The sequence below is a fragment of the Myxine glutinosa genome, unplaced genomic scaffold, assembly GCF_964187855.1.
Source record: "Myxine glutinosa unplaced genomic scaffold, kmMyxGlut1.1 SCAFFOLD_460, whole genome shotgun sequence".
Lineage (NCBI taxonomy): Eukaryota > Metazoa > Chordata > Myxini > Myxiniformes > Myxinidae > Myxine > Myxine glutinosa.
The window spans coordinates 36,464-60,000 of record NW_027616558.1 but is presented as its reverse complement, the minus strand read 5'-3'; the positions used below and the strand labels follow the sequence as shown (position 1 = coordinate 60,000).

Genomic DNA, 23,537 nt, shown 5'->3' with positions numbered 1-23,537 from the left:
AAAAGAAAAAACTGAAATATCACATTGACATAAGTATTCAGACCCTTTGCTATGACACTTGAAATTTAGCTCAGGTGCCTCCCATTTCTCTTGATCATCTTTGAGATGTTTCTACACCTTGATTGGAGTCCACCTGTGGTAAATTCAATTGATTGGACATGATTTGGAAAGGCACACACCTGTCTATATAAGCTCTCACAGCTGACAATGCATATCAGAGCAAAAACCAGCAAAAACCAAGCCATGAGGTCGAAGGAACTGCCTGCAGAGCTCAGAGACAGGATTGTGTCGAGGCATAGACCTGGGGAAGCCTACAAAAAAATTTCTGCTTCATTGAAGGTTCCCAAGAGCACAGTGGCCTCCATAATTCTTAAATGGAAGAAGTTTGGAACAACCAGGCCTCTACCGAGAGCTGGCCGCCCGGCCAAACTGAGCAATCGGGGGAGAACGGCCTTGGTAAGAGAAGTGACCAAGAACCCGATGGTCATTCTGGCTGAGCTCCAGAGATCCTGTGTGGAGATGGGAGAAACTTCCAGAAGGACAACCATCACTGCAACACTCCTCCGATCTGGGCTTTATGGCAGAGGCCAGACGGAAGCCTCTCCTTAGTGAAAGACACATGAAAGCCTGCTTGGAGTTTGCAAAAAAGCACCTAAAGGACTCTCAGACTGTGAGAAACAAGATTCTGTGGTCTGATGAAACCAAGATTGAACTGTTTGGCCTAAATTATAAGCATCATGTCTGGAGGAAACCAGGCACCGCTCATCACCTGCCCAATACCATCCCAACGGTGAAGCATGGTGGTGGCAGCATCATGCTGTGGGGGTGTTTTTCAGCAGCAGGGACTGGGGGACTGGTCAGGGTTGAGGGAACAATGAACGGAGCAAAGTACAGAGATATCCTTAATGAAAACCTGAAACAGAGCGCCCAGGACCTCAGACTGGGCCGAAGGTTCACCTTCCAACAGGACAATGACCCTAAGCACACAGCCAAGACAATGCAGGAGTGGCTTAGGGAAAACTCTGTGAAGGTTCTTGAGTGGCCCAGCCAGAGCCCTGACTTGAACCCAATCGAACATCTCTGGAGAGACCTGAAAATGGCTGTCCACCGATGGTCCCCATCCAACCTGACAGAGCATGAGAGGATCTGCAGAAAAGAATGGCAGAAAATCCCCAAATTGAGGTGTGCAAAGCTTGTCACGTCATACCCAAGAAGACTCGAGGCTGTCATCGCTGCCAAAGGTGCTTCAACTAAGTACTGAGTTTAGGGTCTGAATACTTATGTCAGTGATATTTCAGTTTTTTCTTTTTAATAAATTTGCAAAACTTTGTAAAATCCTGTTTTCTCTTTGTCATTATGGGGTATTGAGTGTAGATTGATGAGGGGAAAAAAAGAATTTGAACGATTGCAGCACAAGACTGCAACATAACAAAATGTGAAAAAAGTGAAGGGGTCTGAATACTTTCTGAATGCACTGTATGTGAAAGGTAATCTATATTATAATAGCCGTAGATGATTCTGTCTGTCTGTCTGTCTGTTGGGCGTCTGTCCGGGGTGTGGCTTACTCGGTTTGCAGAGTAGCTCCACCCATAGCTCCACCCATTCTGGGAATGGCTTTATATAATTATAAACAAAAAATATCCACCATTTTATTAACTCGCATAGCTTTGAGGCCTGTTTTGTAGGCCCGTGGTGTCTTGCTCTCTCTCCCAGTTTTATTTCAAATCAAATTCGATATATCATTTCATTTTTCACAGTCGCTAACATAGTTTTAGACTCGGTTGAAAAAAAACGGGAAGAAAATCCAATGAAAGTTGCCGTTTATAGAACGAAATGAATTCTCAAACGCCTGTAACTTCAAGGCCATTGAGTCTCTCTCACGCCTTTATCTCCAATCTAACTCACCATATGATTTCATTTTTATCGATTGTTTTAGACTCGGTGTCAGCAATAATTGAGAACATTCCACACACGTGGGAAAATGCAGAGATATATTTTTTAAAATCGCGTCATGGTGTATCATACACCGCCCAACATGACACCGACGGCAACGTGTCGATACACATTAAAAATTCGATATATCATTTCATTTTTCACAGTCGCCAACATAGTTTTAGACTCGGTTGAAAAAAAACGGGAAGAAAATCCGATGAAAGTTGCCGTTTATAGAACGAAATGAATTCTCAAAGGCCTGTAACTTCAAGGCCATTGAGTCTCTCTCACGCCTTTATCTCCAATCTAACTCACCATATGATTTCATTTTTATCGATGGTTTTGGACTCGGTGTCAGCAATAATTGAGAACATTCCACACACGCGGGAAAATGCAGAGATATATTTTTAAAAATCGCGTCATGGTGTATCATACACCGCCCAACATGACACCGACGGCAACGTGTCGACATATATTAAAAATTCGCTTTTGCTTTTCCGTTAAGATATATTACTTTTTTGTTTGATGACAGTCGTCACAAAAACGTCAACAATGATGCCGACATATATTTCTTCGTCTTTATTTCATTCAACATTATTAGCCGGAAGTAAAATATGTTTCAGGAAATTACCGAGAGATATTTCTTCGTTTTTTTTAATTAGTTATGTGCGCATACACTTTAAATAGGTTTATTTGAAATCTTTAATTTTCCACAATATAATTTACTTGCCATTTATCATTTGATGATTACGAGACAAATTCCTCTTGAGGATCGTGACAATTCATGCGCTGCGTGGAAACTTCTATTTCCAAAATGAATGAGACGATCGATGAAGAACGCAGACTTGAACAGGATGTAGCAAGAAAGCGAATGAGACGGGCGAACGAGTCCATCGACGAACGTCAATGCAAACTTGCGGGGTCACCCGTGGGAATCCCACGGGCATGGATGTGTGTGACATTTCGACATATTGAGTTAGATGCTGCACATTCATTTTTACAAAATGGTTACTGGCAAGTCATCAGATCCAGAAATGGTGTAATGAACACAATTTATTTACGCGCAAGCACGAAAGCAAGACGGGCCGATTTCCGATTCCGACGGGCCGATTTGGAGCAAGAAAAAGAACGAGACGGGAGAAAAACGAGAGAAATGAGACGGGGAAAGCCGATTGGAGAGGCGAGTGAGGAGCGATTGGAGAGGCGAGTGAGGAGCGATTGGAGAGGCGAGTGAGGAGCGATTGGAGAGGCGAGTGAGGAGCGATTGGAGAGGCGAGTGAGGAGCGATTGGAGAGGAGAGTGAGGAGTGATTGGAGGGGAGTGTGAGGCGCGATTGGAGAGGAGTGTGAAGCGCGATTGGAGAGGAGTGTGAGGCGCGATTGAAGAGGAGTGTGAGGAGCGATTGGAGAGGCGAGTGAGGAGCGATTGGAGGGGAGTGTGAGGCGTGATTGGAGAGGAGTGTGAGGGGTGATTGGAGAGGAGTGTGAGGCGCGATTGGAGAGGAGTGTGAGGCACGATTGGAGAGGAGTGTGAGGAGCGATTGGAGAGGAGTGTGAGGAGCGATTGGAGAGGTGTGTGAGGCACGATTGGAGAGGAGTGAGGCGCGATTGGAGAGGAGTGTGAGGCGCGATTGGAGAGGAGTGTGAGGCGCGATTGGAGAGGAGTGATTGGAGGGGAGTGTGAGGCGCGATTGGAGAGGAGTGTGAGGCGCGATTGGAGATGAGTGTGAGGCGCGATTGGAGAGGAGTGTGAGGCGCGATTGGAGAGGCGTGTGAGGGATTGGAGAGGAGAGGAGTGTGAGGGATTGGAGAGGTGAGGGATTGGAAAGGAGAGGAATGTGAGGGATTGGAGAGGAGAGGAGTGCTAGGTGGAGAGAGGAGAGTGTCAGGTGGAGACAGGAGAGTGTCAGGTGGAGACAGGAGAGTGTCAGGTGGAGAGGAGTGAGGGGTCACATATTATGTGAAATAAATAAATTGTGTTCATCACACCATTTCTGGATCTGATGACTTGCCAGTAACCATTTTGTAAAAATGAATGTGCAGCATCTAACTCAATATGTCGAAATGTCACACACATCCATGCCCGTGGGATTCCCACGGGTGACCCCGCTAGTATTAAATAATCTCCGACCCCCTTCCTTAGAGGGAAGTGTTTTAGGCCCCCACAAAAAAAAGAAAATTTGATTTCTTCAAAATACCAACAGGATTAGAACAGCACCGGGCACCTCTGATAGTATGAAATTAGGAAATTCTCTGTATGGATGATTGTATACCTTGGAACCAAATATATATATATGTATATATAAAAGCACAAAGGTTTGGTTAGAGTGCAGCATCCACAGCCTTTCACGGGCACACATCGATGGGAGTTTTTGCATTACGGACTGTAACATAACCTTTTGGACGAGTTGATCAGGAAGTTCACCAACTGTTTCGATGTGCAGAGGAACACCCCCTTTGTCGTAGGTATGCTTAAAGGTACTTTCAGCTTCTTTTTAGTTTTTTTTAGTCGTTTCATTCCACAATCCTTATCTGCGAGACAAGAAAGATGTCCAGACCACCCTGATTTACTTCGTTACTAGGGGTTTCTGTGCATGCGTGCCGAGTAATTGGGGTGGAAATATATCATTTCGAAAGTCGCATATCGAGCAAACCAGAACCCTTTGCAAGGCAGATGACTTGCTAATGACTCCTTGTATTTTCAAAAAGATCCATAAAATACATTATGCACCTTTATAATGTCATGAAATATATGTACAGCAATTCTTGGTAAGTAAAACAAGCATTGTATTCCAGGCTATCAAGATATATAGCATTGATGACATACTTTGTATCTATATCAAGTGGGGTCGAGTCCAGCTTGTGTTTGGAACAAAATAGTGCATTCCTGGGATACAGTTCTATGATGGCAGGAACTTTGAATGGGGTGACGATGGCAAACAGAGCCAGCTGAGCTGCCCCTTTCGCCATCCGGACTGGCAGCAGCTTTAAGTTCCCATTGACCTGCATAGTCTGCATTTGAGAAAATGATGCAATCAGTATGATCGTGAGCAACCGTTTTATGTGTAACATGTGCAAGGTAATTTCGTTGTGGCTCACCAAAAAACCTGCAGAGTTGTCTAAGAGACAACGCATTTTGCAGTGGAAGTTGCGGCAGACCAGTGCAGGCGTTTCTAGCACAAGGTTCATTTGTTCTTCGGTCCAGTGGGCCACCTCTGCACATCCTGAGGAATATAAATCCACAGGGTATTGTCTCAGCAACTTGTTATTTTATATCAAATATCTTTTTTTTGGAAAATAAGGAATTAAAGTCTCAGATTGCTGATGTGGATTAAGCTATGATGGAATATAATGTGATGACATGAATATTCTAACACAAACTTTTAAACTTCTTCAAATCTGTTCTCTTCTAAAGTAATAACCCCATGTAGCTTAAAGCTTCCTTTACGTTATTATTATTATTATTATTTTTTATTCACGAGCAAAAGTACCCAGCATTGCCAGGTAACAATGAGTCGCTTCCTGACGGGAATATGAAGAGAGGGAGGAGAAGGGAAGGGGGAGGGGAGGGGAGGGGAGGGGAAGGGGAGGGGGAAGAGGAGGGAGAGGGGAGGAGAAGGGAAGCGGAGGAGAGAGGGAAGGGGGAGGGCTGGAAAGGGGGTGAGAGGAGGGATGGGCAAGGAGGGATGGGGGAGTGAGAAAGCGTGCGGGGGGGGGGGGGGGGTGGGAGGGAGGGAGAGGGAGAGTGACGCCTCGCCACACGTCGATATGCTATAAACTCCGGAAGGGAGGGGGAGCGAGGAGAATGGGGGGAGCGAGAGGTGTGTGGCACTTTATTAGGAGGGAAGAGCGAAGAGAGGACAGAGAGAGAGAGAGGGGGGGGGGGGCGGTATAAAAGGTGAGGGGAGATGGGGAGTTAGCAAAGAGAATGATATGGAATGAGAATGATAGCCTGAGACTCTTAACCTGGGCCAGATGAAAAAAATTAAGCTGCGGAATTGAACTTAGCAGCAGTTCTGACTGCTAAAATTTGTTCTAATTCTGACTAAACTTTGTTCTCTGGGTGTCTACGGATATCTCCGGGTGGACAGCACAGATGAAGTAGGCCTACACCAAACACAAAAACGGCAACCACAAAGATTTACCTTTAAATAGTCTTCTATCAATGTGAAAATCAAGCAGCAAATCAGCGAAATGTGGAAACCACTTCGACTTAGACTTAGAGCAGACAAAATGCGGTCTCACTAAAATCCGAAATGGACTCAAAATCCGAAATGGAGCGAAATGGACCTTCAAAATCATCCGAAATGGACTCAAAATCCGAAATGGAGCGAAATTGACCTTCAAAATCATCCGAAATGGACTCAAAATCCGAAATGGAGCGAAATGGACCTCAAAATAAATCGATTATAATATATAATATAATCGATATATAATATATAATTTATATATAATCGATATATAATCGATTTATATATAAAACCAAGAAAGACGTACATTTGCAATTTGAATAATATTGAATTTTTGTATTGCACTGCATTGTGATAAAAATGCTGTATATATATATATATTGTGGCGGACACAAAAGCCCACTGGCGTGGTGACATCATTCCACGCACCAAGTGGGCGGTGGCCACGCCCGAGGGTTAGGCGTGGCCTCATGATATACACCGGGCGACCAGCCCGGAGCAATTCAGTGTTACAGTGTAGTCTTACAATAAAGACGTTTATATGTTACCGCTTGTCCGCTTCCTCCTTGCTCACAAGCAGCGCGCGTAACGCCGCGCTTTACTGGTGACCCTCGACGTTGGATCTGCCGTAGCGATCCTTCCGAACACGACGCCATTGCAATGGCCAACGACAAGGCAATGGCGATTAAACTTCCCGAATTTTGGGAGGCCCAGGCCGAAGTCTGGTTCGTTCAAGCCGAAGCCCAATTTCAGCTTCGGCGCCTCACCAACGACGACCTGCGCTACTGCCATGTCGTCGCCTCCCTCGGGCCCGGCACGGCCGCTCGAGTTGTGTCCGTCCTTCGCCACCCACCGGACGGCCACAAGTACGAGGCACTCAAGCGGCTACTCCTAGCCACGTTCGGCCTCACGGACGACGCACGGGCCGACCGCCTCCTGGATCTCCCCGAGCTCGGTGAGACGCGCCCGTCGGTCCGAATGGACCATATGCTGTCACTGTTGGGCGACGAAGCCCCCGGTTCGCTATTCCGGGCGCTTTTCCGGCGCCAACTTCCAGCGCAGGTTCGCCTCGCGTTGGCCGGGACCGAGCTAACGGAACCCCGAGCATTGGCAGCCGAAGCGGACAGGTACTTCGCCGCTTCGGACACGCAGGCGAGCGTCGGCGTGGCCGTCACGGCCCTCGACGCTGATGTTCAGCAGCATGTTCCACAGCATCAGCTTCTACAGCACGCTGATGTTCAGCAGCATGCTGATACGCACCTCGTGAACGCCGCCACGCCCCGCCCACCGCCGCGGCGAAAACCGCCACCGCGGGGAAACCCGCCAACTCCACCGGCCTGGCGGAGCCAGCCGCGCTCCTCCAGCTCCACCACCTGGTGCTGGTTCCACGCCAAGTTCGGCCACGAAGCTCAGCGGTGTCATCCGCCGTGCTCCTTCAACGGGTCGGGAAACGCCCGGGCCGGCGCTCAATAGTGGCGATGAGCGCCGGCCGTTCGAGCAGCCTGCTGTTCATAACGGACACCTTCTCCGGGCGCCGTTACCTGTGCGACACGGGAGCGCAGGTGAGTGTCATTCCCGCCGGCACGTCAGACAAGCACGCTGCGGGTGGGGGCCCCGCGCTGCTTGCCGCGAATGGGACGCCCATCCGTACGTACGGAAAACGCTGCCTCTCTCTGCGGTTTGGAGGGCAGGTTTTCCGATGGACGTTCGTCACCGCCGACGTGCCCATGGCACTGCTTGGCGCGGACTTCCTGTGCGCTAATGGGCTCCTGGTCGACGTCAAGCGCAGACGGCTTGTCCAGGCCGAGACGTTCAGCTCGCTCGCTTGTGCGTTGCCCAGCTCAACGGGCGGCTTGCCAAGCGGCTTGCCGAACGATTCGGTTCCGGCCACGTTGGTCTGTACGCTTCCGGCAGCGGACGCATTCACCCGCCGGCTTCCCGGCCCTCACGCGGCCCACCTTCTCGGCGGGGGCCGTCAAGCACGGGGTGGGCCATCACATCCCCACCGTCGGGCCACCGGTCTACGCTCCGGGCACGCCGCCTCGAGCCGACGAAGCTGGCGGTGACAAAAGCGGAGTTCTCTACCCTGGAGCGAACTCGGCATCGTTCGGCGCTCAGAGAGCGCTTGGGCGTCGCCGCTGCACATCGTGCCGAAGCCTGGCGGGAGATGGCGACCGTGCGGGGACTTTCGCCGTCTCAATGACGCCACGACTCCCGACCGCTACCCCGTCCCCCACATTCAGGACTTTTCCGCCCGTTTGGCGGGCAGGTCCTTCTTCTCGAAGGTGGACCTCATACGCGGCTACCATCAGGTCCCCGTCAGGCCGGAGGACGTCCCGAAGACGGCGGTCATCACGCCATTCGGACTCTTCGGGTTCCTGCGCATGCCCTTCGGTCTGAAGAATGCGGCTCAGGCGTTCCAGCGACTGATGGACAGCGTCCTGCACGACTTGGATTTTGTCTACGTCTACCTGGACGATATCCTCGTCGCCAGCGCGTCCCGCGAAGAGCACCTACGCCACCTCCGCACGCTCTTCGAACGCCTGGGCCAGCATGGCCTGATTGTGAACCCCGCAAAGTGCCGGTTCGGCGCCGCCACAATCGATTTTCTGGGGCACCGTGTCACCAGGCACGGAGCCGTCCCCCTGCCCGCCAAGGTGGAGGCGGTGAAGGGGTTTCCGCGCACCCGCACGATCAGAGGGCTGCAGGAGTTCCTGGGCATGGTGAACTTTTTACCATCGGTTCCTGCCCCGTATCGCCCAGCTCCTGCACCCCCTGCACGAAGCTCTCCGAGGTAAGCCGGGCAAAGGCGACGTTACCTGGACCGAGCAGATGGACACGGCGTTCACGGGCGCGAAGCTCGCCTTGGCTAACGCCACCATGCTCGCGCACCCGGCGCCCGATGCACCGATGCACCGATCGCCCTCACCACCGATGCCTCGGACTACGCGGTGGGCGCGGTGCACGAGCAATGGGTGCGTGGAGCTTGGCAACCGCTGGCGTTCTTTAGCCGGCAGCTTCGCCCGCCCGAACGCCGTTACAGTACCTTCGACCGCGAGTTGCTCGGACTTCACTTGGCGGTCAGGCACTTCCGCCATCTGCTCGAGGGCCGGGCGTTCACTGCCTTTGTCGACCACAAGCCGCTGATCTTCGCGATGGGCAAGGTCACCGAGCCGTGGTCGGCCCGGCAGCAGCGTCACCTCTCGGCCGTGTCCGAGTACACGACGGACATCCAGCACATCGCGGGGAAGGACAACCCGGTGGCGGATTGCCTTTCCCGGGCCGTCGCCCACGCAGTCCACCTCGGCATCGACTATGCCCGGATGGCAGCGGACCAGGCCGCTGACCCCGACGTCCAGGCCTTGCGGACCGCCGTCACGGGCCTCCACGTCACCGAGGTGCCGTTCGACGGCGCGGGCGCGGCCCTCTTGTGCGACGTCTCCCTCGGGCGTCCTCGCCCCATCGTGCCCGCGGGCTGGCAGCGCCAGGTGTTTGACGCCATCCACGGCCTGTCCCACCCGGGCGCGAGGGCCTCCCAAAGGCTGATCGCTGACAAGTTCGTCTGGCATGGCCTCCGGAAGGCCGTCCGCGGCTGGGCCAGGACGTGCCTCGCGTGCCAGCGCGCCAAGGTGCACCGGCACACTCAGGCCCCGTTGGCCCCGTTCACGGTGCCGGAACGCCGGTTTGACCACGTCCACGTGGACCTGGTGGGACCTCTGCCCCCCTCGCGGGGTTTCACCTACGTCCTCACCATGGTGGACCGCACCACCCGGTGGCCGGAGGCCGTGCCCTTGGCGTCGACAACGGCGGCCGATGTCGCGCAGGCTTTCATCGCCACCTGGGTCGCCCGGTTCGGCGCCCCCTCAGACATCTCATCCGACCGCGGCCCCCAGTTCACCTCGGAGCTCTGGGGGGCGGTTGCGCAGGGGCTCGGGGTCCGGCTGCACCGAACCACGGCCTACCACCCCCAGGTTAACGGCCTGTGTGAGCGATTTCACCGCTCATGGAAGGCCGCGCTCCGGGCCACCCTCCGCGACGGCGGCTGGGTCGACAGGCTCCCCTGGGTCCTGCTGGGCCTCCGGACGGCGCCCAAGGAGGACCTGCGCGCAACCGCGGCGGAGTTGGTCTTCGGGCAACCGCTGCGGGTGCCGGGCGAGTTCCTCCCTGACTCCACAGCACCATGGTCCGCGGCACAGCAGCGCTCCGCTCTGCAAGAGACCGCCCAGAGGTTCGCCCCGGTGCCAACGGCATGCCACGGGCACCCACTGACGCACGTCGCCCCGGAGCTTCGCACGGCGGAGTACGTCTTCGTCCGCCACGATGCCCATCGGACACCACTGCGGCCCCCGTACGACGGGCCTTTCTGCGTGCTGGAGACCGGGGCGAAGCACTTCACCCTGGACATCGGCGGTACTCCTGACCGCGTTTCGGTAGACCGCCTCAAGATGGCCCACCTTGATGTGGACCATCCACCGCCAGTGGCCCGACTCCCACGTCGGGGCCGCCCTCCTGCGGGCGGACCCCCGGCACCGCCCAGCCCCGCCGCCACGCCGCCCCCCGGTCCTGCACCCATCCCAGGGGCAGCCAGGGGCATCCCACCTGGCATCCCTGCACCCCGGACGCCGCCGATCGCCAGGGGGCGCTTCGGCCGGGTCATTCGTCTGCCCCGCAAACTGGCCCTCCAGGTGCGCGGGAATTCTGGGGGGGCGCGTGTGGCGGACACAAAAGCCCATTGGCGTGGTGACATCATTCCACGCACCAAGTGGGCGGTGGCCACGCCCGAGGGGTAGGCGTGGCCTCATGATATACACCGGGCGACCAGCCCGGAGCAATTCAGTGTTACAGTGTAGTCTTACAATAAAGACGTTTATATGTTACCGCTTGTCCGCTTCCTCCTTGCTCACAAGCAGCGCGCGTAACGCCGCGCTTTAATATTGTATTATACCTGTGTAAATAAATTTACTTTCATTTACTGCAGAGTTTTCTTAATTTATAAGTCCATTTTGTTAACTGGGTAGTCCATTTTGCTAAGTCAGAACTCCATTTTGCTAAATGGGAAGTCCATTTTTGTTTGTTTGACAACTACACATTTCATTTGGCTTATAAAAAATAACAAAACCACATTTCTAATTTGTTTTAGTTTATTCCAACTCAGACATTGACATAAATTACATAGTACAATGGGGTACTTAATTAACATTACATTTTATTTATTCCTCACCTGTTTTAGATCAGTATTTTAACATTTAATTTTACTACTGAATCACCATCCATTTCGGATGTTATTGAGGTTGGTTTAATATGTTGTGTATGAAATGAAATGAAAAGTGTAGGCTATGGGGAAGTTATTGGTTATTTTGAGGTCCATTTCGCTCCATTTCGGATTTTAGTGAGACCCGACAAAATGTCGACTTTGCATTTGCAATGAAACGATTCGACATGGCGGATGTTTGATTTTTGTTCCAAACACGTTTGATTTGGGTTTTTTAAATAAGTATATTTTTGTAGGTATATTCATTTAACTATCTATTTATACAATGAAAGTATATCGCACAAAAATGTTAGTCAATAAAAAAATGGGTACATAAAAACAAAAAGGGAGCTCTGTCTACTCTAACGCCATGGCTTGCAAAAGCAGCCTGAATAGTGTTCAACAAGTAGTGGTCCACCTCGTTAATCATATTCAAAAAGGGTGTTATAACATACCCAAACTTCCTCGGCCTTGTTACTAATTAATTAAGAACACAGGCATTTCTCACTTCATTTGTAGAGCCCTCGCCAAGAGGCTTAAGCACTCCAGCAAGCACGCCAACAAAATGGGTTACAAGGAACTAGCAGAAGTACCCGGCGTTGCCAGGCGGGGGAGGGGAACGGGGGGAGGGGGATGGGGAGGGAAGGGGAGGGGGAGGGGGATGGGGAGGGGAGGGGAGAGGGATAGGAAGGGGAGGGGGAGGGAAGGGGTGGGGATGGAAGGGGAGGGGGGTGGGGATGGAAGGGGAGGGGGATGGGGGTGGGGATGGACGGGGATGGGGATGGAAGGGGAGGGGGTGGGGAGGGGTGGAGGAGAGAGGGGAAGGGGATGGGGATGGAAGGGGAGGGGGGTGGGAAGGGGAGGGGTGGAGGAGAGAGGGGAGGGGTGGAGGAGAGAGGGGAGGGGTGGAGGAGAGAGGGGAGGGGGGAGGAGAGAGGGGAGGGGGTGAGGAGAGAGGGGAGGGGAGAGGGGAGGGGGGGGAGGAGAGAGGGGAGGAGAGAGGGGAGGGGGGAGGAGAGAGGGGAGGAGAGAGGGGAGGGGGGAGGAGAGAGGGGAGGGAGGAGGAGAGAGGGGGAGCACGAAGCAGATTTCGGAGACTCACCTATCCTATGACGCCCTCCAGTACCGGCGTTGCCGGGCGGAGGAAAGGAGACCTGTACATTCCCAACCCGTATATTAGCCCTCTCGACTCAAGCTCACTCGGACAAAGGCCTCACACAAATTACACCGTGATATATGGTGCGAGTCTGGTGGCGAGGATGGAACATCACGTGATCGCTCTGAGCGAATCAGCGAGCTGCTCTGGCACAGGCCCAATGGTCATGTCTATGCCAAAAATCAAGTACGTGAGCGAGTCTGGCGCACTGAATTGAAAATATATAGAATGCTCATACTCCGTGAAAAGTGCAGCCGCCGTGTCGCCATCTTGGTTAGCACGACTCGACCGACTCGCTTCGCAGATCTCGTTTGTTTTAAACGTGTCCCGGATTTTAAAAGCCAGACAACTGTTAAAATGCCATTTTGTGTGGCAATAAACTGCTCCAATCGGTTACGGAAGGGTTTTGGAAAGACGTTTCACAGCTGTTTCAAAGACGGTTAATTCATATCGCACAAAATCGACAAAAATCGACACAAAACACGATCGCACAAAAGGTGAAAAAACGCAATCGCTTTTCGCTCTGGATTACGTGCAAACGCATGATGGAAATTACCATCGCCCAGCATCGAGTGCCAACCGAGATGGCGCCCCGTAGCTGCATCTCCACCTGTGTGGTGTGAATGGCAATGGTCATTCTATATATTTTCAGTTCAGTGGTCTGGCGGAGAGGATGGAACATCACGTGATCGCTCTGAGCGAATCAGCGAGCTGCTCTGGCACATGCTGGGATTCAGTGTAAAATGTTCCTCGCTGAAATGCGCTGAGGTAAATATGAATAAGAAAATATGGATCTCGTCATCGGAGGTCATTTTTAGGTGGGCCATGTCCTTCCCAGGCCCAATGGCCATGTCTATGCCAAAAATCAAGTACGTGAGCCTCTCCGTTTAGGAGTCTATAGGTAACACACACACACACACACACACACACACAAACACACAAACTGTGTTTTATTTATATATACACAAAGAATTAAGTTAAGCACCCCCCCCGTTTTTTTTACAACCTCGCACATTACAAGTTTGTTGTCGTCAAAACAGTGTAATATACCCATGATATTGCTATATTTTCTGGAGAAGTGATATTATGGTCACATAAAAACATAACAATCATGCCGTTTTCAATATTTTATTCTGAATAATTTAAGGTGAAATTTTTTGGGAATTTTAGGCATATTTTCACCTCAATTTAAGTATGGAGCTATAGGTCCATCACGGACAGTGTGGATGACGTTTATGTTTTCTAACGTACAGTCATTGTTCTGAGAAGACCTCTAGCGATCTTTGCGTCAATAACGTGTGTAGGACCCACGTGATCGGATCACTGACTCAACCAATCACTTTTTTTCACTTTGATCACTCAATTTCATCAATGGATAATTGCTAATGTCATACCAATCATTATTTGATCTCACATACCTTAGAATATATGCCAATGTATACATATACACAAAGAATATATATTAGGGGGTGCTTACCTTAATTTGTTGTGTAGGGGTGCTTAACTTAATTCTTTGTGTATAGATGGCTGGTTTAGCAAGGGATAGCAAGCTGATTGCTTCTAGTTGAAATGGCCAAGGAATTTTAAAAACAGATCGCGGGTACAGTGGAGTGACACCCTATCCCATGGAAGTATGAATTAAGTTAAAAATTATTATTAAGTTAGATTTTTAAAAACTAACCCCACAAGGAGAATGACAGCCTCACTTAAATAAATGAATATATACACTTAGTTATAAAAATCACTAGATATGGTAAATATTGTCAGATTTCACTCCAGATTTGGACATTTATTTAGTCTACAGAATCCAATCCTCATATCCGAATCCAGATTTTGATGATATGCTTCAATCAATCATGTAATGATAAATCAATCATGTTTCCAAGGCAAGGAACACTTGAATCGGCCAAAACAAAATGGCGGCTTAAGAACCCAGTGAGTGGCAGGGGGCTGACCAAGATGGTGGGCCACCATTTGGTAAGGCTTTTTCGGGTTTATAATTATGAGCACCTCATTAATTATCTTCTCAAAGGGTGTTATAACACACACACCCAAACACACAGTTTTCATCATTGCAATCTGTTGGAGGTCCAGGTGTATGGATGCAAAGTTTGGGGCCGCTAGGTTTCATGGTTTTGGAGTTATGGAGGGGACAGACGGATGGACAGACTGAGACACTGCCTTTTATTATTATAGATTATTTATATTATTATTATCATCTATATATTAATAGCGTAAGGACTTGACTTTGTTATCCCTTTTACGCCGCACCCAGTGACCCGATGCTCACGGCACTAATGGATTTACGATCTACGAACCACGCTCTTTGTTTATCACGTACAGCCATACTCGAAAAATCTGAATTAGCCGACGTTGGGGCCCAAAAGCATCCGATTAACTGCCGATACGACGCCATCGTATTGGCGTCTGCTGGGTGAAGGCGAAGCAAGCCGTCCGCTGATTGGACAGTCGAAGACGACAGCAAGCTGTCCACTGAGTGGACAATCCCAGAGTGGTGCTATGCCGATTCCTATTACGAATCCATTCATTTTTCAAAAGTATATCGTAGCATTGTCATTTAAGTAGATTGCAATAAATACGTTGTTCATATACGCACTCTTCATTCTCATCTTTCTTCCTAACTCTTACTCGGACAAGCAAATCCCCTATGCCATCCATAAAGGTACACTCTATCCATACACCACATCCTCCCTTCCGTGGATGTTCCACAGGTTTCGGCTAGTTATTATTATTATTAATAATAATAATTTTATTAATCATTATTATTTTATTTTTATTTTATTATTTTATATTATTATATGATATATTATTATGATATATTATATGATTTATTATACCCAGATGGAATTAAAGGAAGATGGAAAAGATATATGGAAATGCTGTTGAATACAGAGAATGAATGGGATGGCAACATAGAGAGTAACCCAGTTTTAGGACCGGCAGAGAAGATAACTGAGACGGAAGTTGAGGAAGCGATAAAAGCAATGGAGAGTGGAAAAGCGGGAGGGCCGACGGGAGTTGTGGGAGATATGTTGAAGGCAGCAGGAAGTTGGGGTGTGAAGAGAATGACAGAGATCTGTAATCTGGTGGTGAAAGAAGGCCGCATTCCAGTGGATTGGGAACTGAGTACCCTCGTCCCTCTATACAAGGGGAAAGGTGACCCTCTGGAGTGTGGCTCATACCGAGCGATAAAGTTATTGGAGCATGGAATGAAGGTATTGGAAAGGGTGTTGGAGAGGAGGATAAGGAAGAAAGTGAAGATCGACGAAATGCAGTTTGGATTTATGCCAGGAAGAGGAACGACAGATGCGCTTTTCATTGTGAGGCAGTTGCAGGAGAAGTACATGGAGAAGAGGAAGAAGTTGTTTTTTGGGTTTGTTGATCTGGAGAAAGCATTCGATAGGGTTCCACGCAAAGTATTGACATGGGCATTGAGGAAGTTGGGAGTGGAGGAATGGTTGATCAGAGTAGTGATGGCAATGTACAAAAGAGCGCGCACAGCTGTAAGGACGAAGGACGGGAACAGTGGTGAGTTTGAGGTGAAGGTGGGAGTGCATCAGGGGTCGGTACTAAGTCCACTACTATTTGTAGCTGTGATGGAGGTGCTGGCTCAGAACGTAAAGGAGGGTTTACCGTGGGAGTTGTTGTATGCAGATGATCTGGTGTTGATTGCGGAAAGTATGGATGGACTGAAGGAAAAGTTGAACAAGTGGAAGGAATGTATGGAGACAAAAGGTCTGAAGGTGAATATCGGAAAGACGAAGGTGATGGCAAGTTGTAAAGCATGTGGTGAGGTGGAAAGAACTGGGAAGTGGCCGTGTGCTGTGTGCAGGAAGGGTGTCGGAGTGAACTCCATTCAATGTACAATGTACGCTGAGTGGGTTCATCAAAAATGTAGTGGTCTGAGAGGGTCATTTACCAGTGTGGCAGCTACATTCAAATGTAAGGTGCGCACAGAGGGAGCTGCAGATGGAGGAAATGTTGAGTTGGATCTTGGAGACGGCGTGAAGCTGGAAGGTGTGAAAACATTTTGCTACCTCGGAGACATGCTGAATGGAGAAGGTGGATCAGACTCGGCAACGGTTGCTCGAGTGAGATGTGCATGGAAGAAGTTTCGGGAACTGAGTGGCATGCTGATGAGGAGGAGAGTGTCGCTGAAGCTGAAGGGAAAGGTGTATGCTGCATGTGTGAGAAGTGTTATGATTTATGGGAGCGAGACATGGGTAATGAACGTAGAGCAGCAACAAAGGCTGAAAAGGGTGGAAATGCGAATGGTTCGATGGATGTGCAGAGTATCGTTGAGAGAGAGGGAGACAAATTATGAATTGCGAAAGATGATGGGAATATTGCCTGTGATTGATGCTGTGAAGAGGAACAGGTTGAGATGGTTTGGTCATGTGTTGAGGAAGGATGAAAGTGACTGGTTGAGAAGAGTGATGGAAATTAATGTAGAAGGAAGTAGAGGACGGGGAAGACCGAGAAAGACTTGGCTAAAGATGGTGGAAGAAGAAATGCGGGCAAGGGGGTTAACAAGGAGAGATGCAGCAAATAGGGCAAAATGGAGAAGATTGTCATGGGGACCGCAAAGCTAACCCCTGCTCTAGCAGGGAAAATGGCCTTAAAATGCATGTTGTTGTTGTTGTATATGATATATTATTATTATTATTAAATAATAGAATTTAATTATATATTATATTATTATATTAATATTATTATTTTAATTTTTTTATTATTATTTTATTTTATTTTATTTTATTTATTATTATTAATTATTATTATCATTCATATTATAATTATTTTTTTCAAAGCCTTAAAGCTTCATTTATGACAGTTTCAGCCTTGTCTACCCAGCTGCCTCATTAAATGGAGAATCCTTACAATGAGCTTGAACTTAAAAAATATAGTTATCGGTCTGAAAACAGGAGAATCAAGTAAATGTTTTAAAAACTTTCTTAAAGATACTTTGTGCTAAAAAATAAAAAAATTAAAACAAACAACTTCCTCAAGCACTAACCATCCTTGTCAATAAAACAATGGGTCCAGTTTAATTGATTCTGGAACATCTCGCGGTCATGAAGATGCACCAACTCCAACGCGTTCTGGTGCAGCAGGTCTGTCTGCAAGGTTTTAGAGTAGACAAATAACAAATGAAAACGTACGTAACCTATCATACGGAGTGAGTTCAAAAAGTTTTAGGAATAAGATGCTCACAATAGTTCAAGAAATGCTCATTGTTTTCTTCCAAAATATAAATAAGGAACTTATTTTTCTTACTAATTATAAATACTTATACATATACACTTCATAAAAAGCAAACAAATGGTATTCAAAGATGCCTTTCATGTGATTGAAGAGGACTAGCACATTGACCTGTACACTCGATACAGTCCCCCGAGCCCTCATACTGCCTTCTTGACTATGCTAGAGTGTCCCCAGAGCCCACGTATTGCCTTCTTAACTATGCCAGAGTGTCCCCAGAGTCCTCGTATTGCCTTCTTGACTACGCCAGTGTCCCCAGAGCCCTCGTACTGCCTTCTTGACTATACCAGAGTGTCTCCAGAGCCCTCGTACTGCCTTCTTGACTATGCCAGAGTGTCCCAGAGCCCTTGTACTGCCTTCTTGACTATGCCAGAGTGTCCCCAGAGCCCTCGTACTGCCTTCTTGACTATGCCAGAGTGTCCCCAGAGCCCTTGTACTATGACTGCCGTCTTCACTATGTGTCCAATCTCGACTCTTCATCGGTGCTAGATGCCAACAGTGTTCATGTTCTCAAATCCTGGTCTGCTGCTGTTGCTTCTCCTTTGTCTGCTCTTTTCAGCCTGTCCTCCTATAACCAACTTCTGTCTGCCCTGAAGTCCGCTAACTTCACCACTCCCATTCACAAGAAAGTTGCGAAAAATATATCCCCTAAAGCCTAAACTAAAGGTAAGTGAGCTTCCTTCCAATAAGCAAAGTCATGGAATCGCTGCCATTATGGTATTTCTTCTTTTCAAACAGCTTTATCTTTGACCATCCGTTCTAATTCAGTCCCAGTGATTCAACTATGGACTTACTGCTGTTTCTCTCTCTCAGCAATGCTTGTAGGCCCTAATTCTCAAACAAAAGGTCAGAAAGGTCTGCATGGACACGTCAATGGCTACTGATGTAAAGTTGAAATTTTGTCTGCTGATGTAAATCGAAGCCACAATTCCAGAAAGAAATCACAAAACTGTCCTTAAATGTCTGTAAACGAAAATATCCATATACAGAAGTCGGCAGGTGGCGCTTCACTCTCTCAGCTGGAAGAGGGGTGGAGCTTTGTCTGTGCCAGTGGCGCATCTACCAATAAGTCGGGAGGGGGTGGAGCTTGGGCTGGGAGTAAATAAGGGCTGCTCACTCCTTCATTTAACTGATTTATTTATCTGCCTGCAGAATGCCAACACAATCTAATAGTATTATATGAAGGTTATTTACGAGGAGCATTCAAAAGTTCTCTGAAGGAGACATGATAATCACAAGAAACGCCAATTTTATATTTTTCAAATTAAGTACACAAAATTAGAAACAACTTTTTATGCAAATATGGGGGAGCAGAATGGGGAAGAGGATGGAGGTATTTATTGGGGGGGTGGGGGGGGGGGGTCATTTTGTTTTTACCAAAAAGAGTGTGAAAACGAGGGAGTTATTTTTTGCTCTTTCCTTCTCATCCTTACCTGTAAGAAACCCAGAACTTCTTGTACAGCTGTAGATACATAAAAGATAAGTCCATCATCGGTAATGACAATGAGGAATCCATTGAGAATCTGTTGGGGATAAAATTATAACATGGAACCACAACTCAGTTACAGCTTTTTTAACAAATGAGATAAGTGAATAAGGATGTGGCAGGGGACGTTTTAGAAAATAAGGAAGGAAAATGGTGCGGCAGGTGAGGGATGTGCAAATTTGTAGGAAGACAAAGTGGTTGGTCCAGTGTGTTTGTGACTGGAGTGATGAGGTGATACAGGGTGAGGAAGCATGAAAAGTTTAGTATAATAAGCTAGATGGGGTGGAGGGAAATTATTTTTACTCCCGCCCGGGAGTAATGCATTTGATCGCGTCCGTCCGTGTGTGTGTTCGTGTGTTCGTGTGTTTGTGAACAAGATATCTGGAAAAGTTCTGAACGGATTTGGATGAAAGTTGGTGGGATGATTGCCCTTGGGATAAGGAAGAATTAATTAGTTTTTGGTGAAGCTCAGGATATTATTCCGGATCCAGGAATTTTTTGAAGGATTCTTTACCATTGGAAGATAGGGCTCGGCAGCGGCTACCCACGGCAGGAGTATGCGCTCTACTGGGTGGCGTTCTAGTTTGTTTGTTTGTTTGTCTGTTTGTCTGTCTGTGAACAGGATATCTCAAAAGGTTATGGAAGGATTCAGGCAAAACTTGGTAGACAGGTTGGGTTTGTGAAGAACAAATTGATTCGATTTCGGTGAAGATCCAGATCCGGATTTGTTTTTTATTATTACTCCCAATAGGGAGTAATGCATTCGATCGTGTCCGTCCGTGTGTGTGTGTGTGTGTGTGTGTGTGTGTGTATGTGTATGTGTCTGTGTGTGTGTGTGTGTGTGTGTGTGTGTGTGTGTGTGTGTGTGTGTGTGTTTGCGTATGTGTGTTCGTATGTCCGTGTGTTTGTGAAAAAGATATCTGGAAAAGTTCTGAACGGATTTGGATGAAAGTTGGTGGGATGATTGCCCTTGGGATAAGGAAGAATTGATTAGTTTTTGGTGAAGCTCAGGATATTATTACGGATCCAGGAATTTTTTGAAGGATTTTTTACCATTGGAAGATGGGGCTCGGCAGCGGCCACCCACGGTGGGAGTATGCGCTCTACTGAGTGGCGTTCTAGTTTTTTCTTTTTTCTAAGTAACCATAATTTTTTTTTTACCATAATTTTTCTAAGTGATTCTTCACCATTAAGTGATAGGGCCACGCCCGGCAGCAATCACTGCATCGAGGTCCAGGGAGTGCTTTTGCAGTACTCTGGACAGTTTGAAACCAATTCCATAGGTTGTACGAATAGTTTCGTCCTGAGCGGGAATCATTATTTTGGGACGTCCACATCTTGGCATATCTCTTATTGATCCAGTGACTTGATAATGTCTTCTGATGTCAAAAACAGTTCCACTCCTCACGTGAAAGAGCCTTGCAATATGGCTAACGGAGGATGCTACTTGAAGGTGTCCAATGATTAATTCCTCTCATTTTCTGACAGACGTGGCATTGTAATGGATTTTTAATGAATGTAATATTTTTTTTTTGATGATCCACTTGCTGCTGTGTCAGAATGAGTGTTTCAAATTTGCTCAGAATACCTTGTGTCATCTCTACAAACATAAAGATGCATGAGTTGCACATGCTGAACGATTATTGATTGAGATAATTACTCCCGCCAGGGAGTAATGCATTCAATCGTGTCCGTCCGTGTGTGTGTGTGTGTGTGTGTGTGTGTGTGTGTGTGTGTGTGTGTGTGTGTGTGTGTGTGCGTATGTGTGTTCACATGTTCGTGTGTTCGTATGTTCGATTGTTCGTGTGTTCGTGTGTTTATGAACAAGATATCTGGAAAAGTTCTGAACGGATTTGGATGAAAGTTGGTGGGATGATTGCCCTTGGGATAAGGAAGAATTGATTAGTTTTTGGTGAAGCTCAGGATATTATTCTGGATCCAGGAATTTTTTGAAGGATTTTTTTACCATTGGAAGATAGGGCTCGGCAGCGGCCACCCACGGCAGGAGTATGCGCTCGACTGAGTGGCGTTCTAGTTGCATTTTGTGGAAACTTGCAATCATGTGTTCTGCACATCCCTCGTGCCAAAAAGGCAATTGGAATGAATGCTGGAACAGTCCTTCACCTGTTCCGCCTTATCAATAATTCCACATGTTCGTTTTTTTATAGCATAGAGCATACGAGTTCCATTAAAAGGAACTTTAATGCAGGAAGACACTACGAGACCCATCAAAGCTGGCGCGATGGTTGCCAACCTATGGCAACCTACGGCTGTTTGTTTGCCCTCTCCATTTTCAATGCTAAGCGCTAAGCGAGGAAGCAGCACATCCCATTTTTTAAGTCCTTGGTATGACTTGGCCGGAGTTTGAACTACTGACCTGTGACCTCCCAGACCCAGAGTGGATGCTTTTAACCATTTATGCCACCGAGTCTGGTTCACTGGACGTTGAGTGTATTATACTCCTTGCCAAGGCTTTACTCTCATGAACTGTCAAAACCTCGTACTTCAGATTGCACATTCCACCATCTATTTATTGGGGTTAGCTTTTACTATGGCAGCCACTCTTTATTTTTCCTTCCTCAAAAAGCATGCTGGGACACAGTCCTCAAGTTGTACTTGCTGCCCTTTTGAAGATGTTAAAGGTCATATTCAGGGCATTCCTTAATGTAGTTTCATTTGTTGTGTAATATGAATTCAACTTTGTGTCAGTGCAAAGCAGTGGTTGACTCAAAACTTATGTCTTCATTTCGTTTCCTCCTTTATCCCACTCCTACAATATTTTCAATTTCATAATTATTTTGTTATTTCTTGAAAGAGACTTGCAAATGGGGAGGAAACTGTAGAGGTTTGGTCTATGACTGCACCAGCTGCTGACCTGGTACTCTCAAGTATCGGTACTCTGTAAAATTGGGATCTGACAACAAACCCTTCCTGATGCTTTGCAGAAAAGTAAATCAATCAAAAAGTATGACATTCTTACAGGGATATTAAATTGTCTGTGCTGTCTGCTTGTACTTGCTTGTAAATGTTTTTCTCCCACATTGCATTTTAAAATGAGTGCGCCATTCTTTGTCAGTACTCCATCTTGATTCCAAATTTGTGCCCCGAACTTCCTTTATGAATGCAATGGCAAATTACCCAGCATATTTCTGGCTAAGGAAACTTCTTCGGCAGTATGTACCTACTTCCTGATCTGAGGATCATGCTTACCACGTGAGATCAGATTCAAATACGAAGACGCAAGATAGTTAGCTTAATTTGTTTCTACTTTATGATGCAACACTCTACCCCCAAACTACATCCAGGTAACTCCTCTTTCATCTTCTAACGACTGAAGGGTGTTTTGCAGTGGATGCCTGATAATAAATACACTGGACTGGCATCTTGGAGATTGTGGGTTCAAATTCAGTTGAAGACAGCTTCACAGAAGACTGCCAAGGATTTGGATCCTAAGCTTTTGGAAGTTTAGTTATCTCAGAAGAATTCGTCAAGCTGAGTTTTTCAAATTGCTCCACCTACTGTCTGACAAAAGGATCTGTGAATGGTTTGACGATTCATCGTTTGCCCAAATATCTGATAAAATTTGACCAAGTTTCTTGCAAAAAGTCACGACTAATGGTGTCACATTGTTTAGTAAATGTGCAAAGAAAGCTATATCCACGACACCATGGTAGTACGAGTTCTCTTACAAGGAAATTCAATGCAGAAGGATGACATGAGGCCCATCAAGCCTACGTAATGGTTGCCAATCGATGGTTATTTGTCCGTGCTCTATTCCTTTTTAAATGCTTAGTGTTGAGCAAAAAACCAGCATGCACCAATTTTAAAGTCTTTGGTATAACTCTGCCAGGGTTTGAAAGACCGCCTTCCCAGACTAAAGCATTACACCACTGAGTCCAGTTGATTGACCCTTCATAAATGGTACGGTACATACCATAATCTGTTGCATCGCATCGGCGTTGCCCAAGGAGTTTCTTGGTGAGGGTTGTACTAGGTGGTTTGCCATTGCCTTCCCAGCAGTAGATAGGGCAGGAATTTGGAATTTGTTCATGGTGCCAGGGATATCTCACCTACTCTTGACAAAGGACACCGTGGGGTCTTTAACATCCACCAAATAATGCTGGCAGATGGGATGCCAGTTTAATGTCCATCCAAGGGATGGTGCACACATTATTGAATCTCCCTGCCTGTGAAACACCGGGATGACAGTTTATATCTGAGTTGAGATTCAAACCCAGGCCAG

The 23,537-nt window shown here is 47.7% G+C and overlaps 1 protein-coding gene across 1 annotated transcript in view; it reads right to left on the bottom strand.

The window, feature by feature from the left end:
• The window catches only part of LOC137417336 (aryl hydrocarbon receptor-like), an 82,966-nt gene that overhangs the window by 39,681 nt on the left and 19,748 nt on the right, over positions 1-23,537 (bottom strand). The window contains exons 5-8 of the mRNA XM_078768783.1: positions 19,242-19,331; positions 17,564-17,666; positions 5,031-5,155; positions 4,759-4,943 (exon numbers count right to left, since the gene is read on the bottom strand). Of these exons, the coding sequence (XP_078624909.1) occupies positions 4,759-4,943; positions 5,031-5,155; positions 17,564-17,666; positions 19,242-19,331 (503 nt within the window). The remainder of the gene's footprint in view (positions 1-4,758; positions 4,944-5,030; positions 5,156-17,563; positions 17,667-19,241; positions 19,332-23,537) is intronic.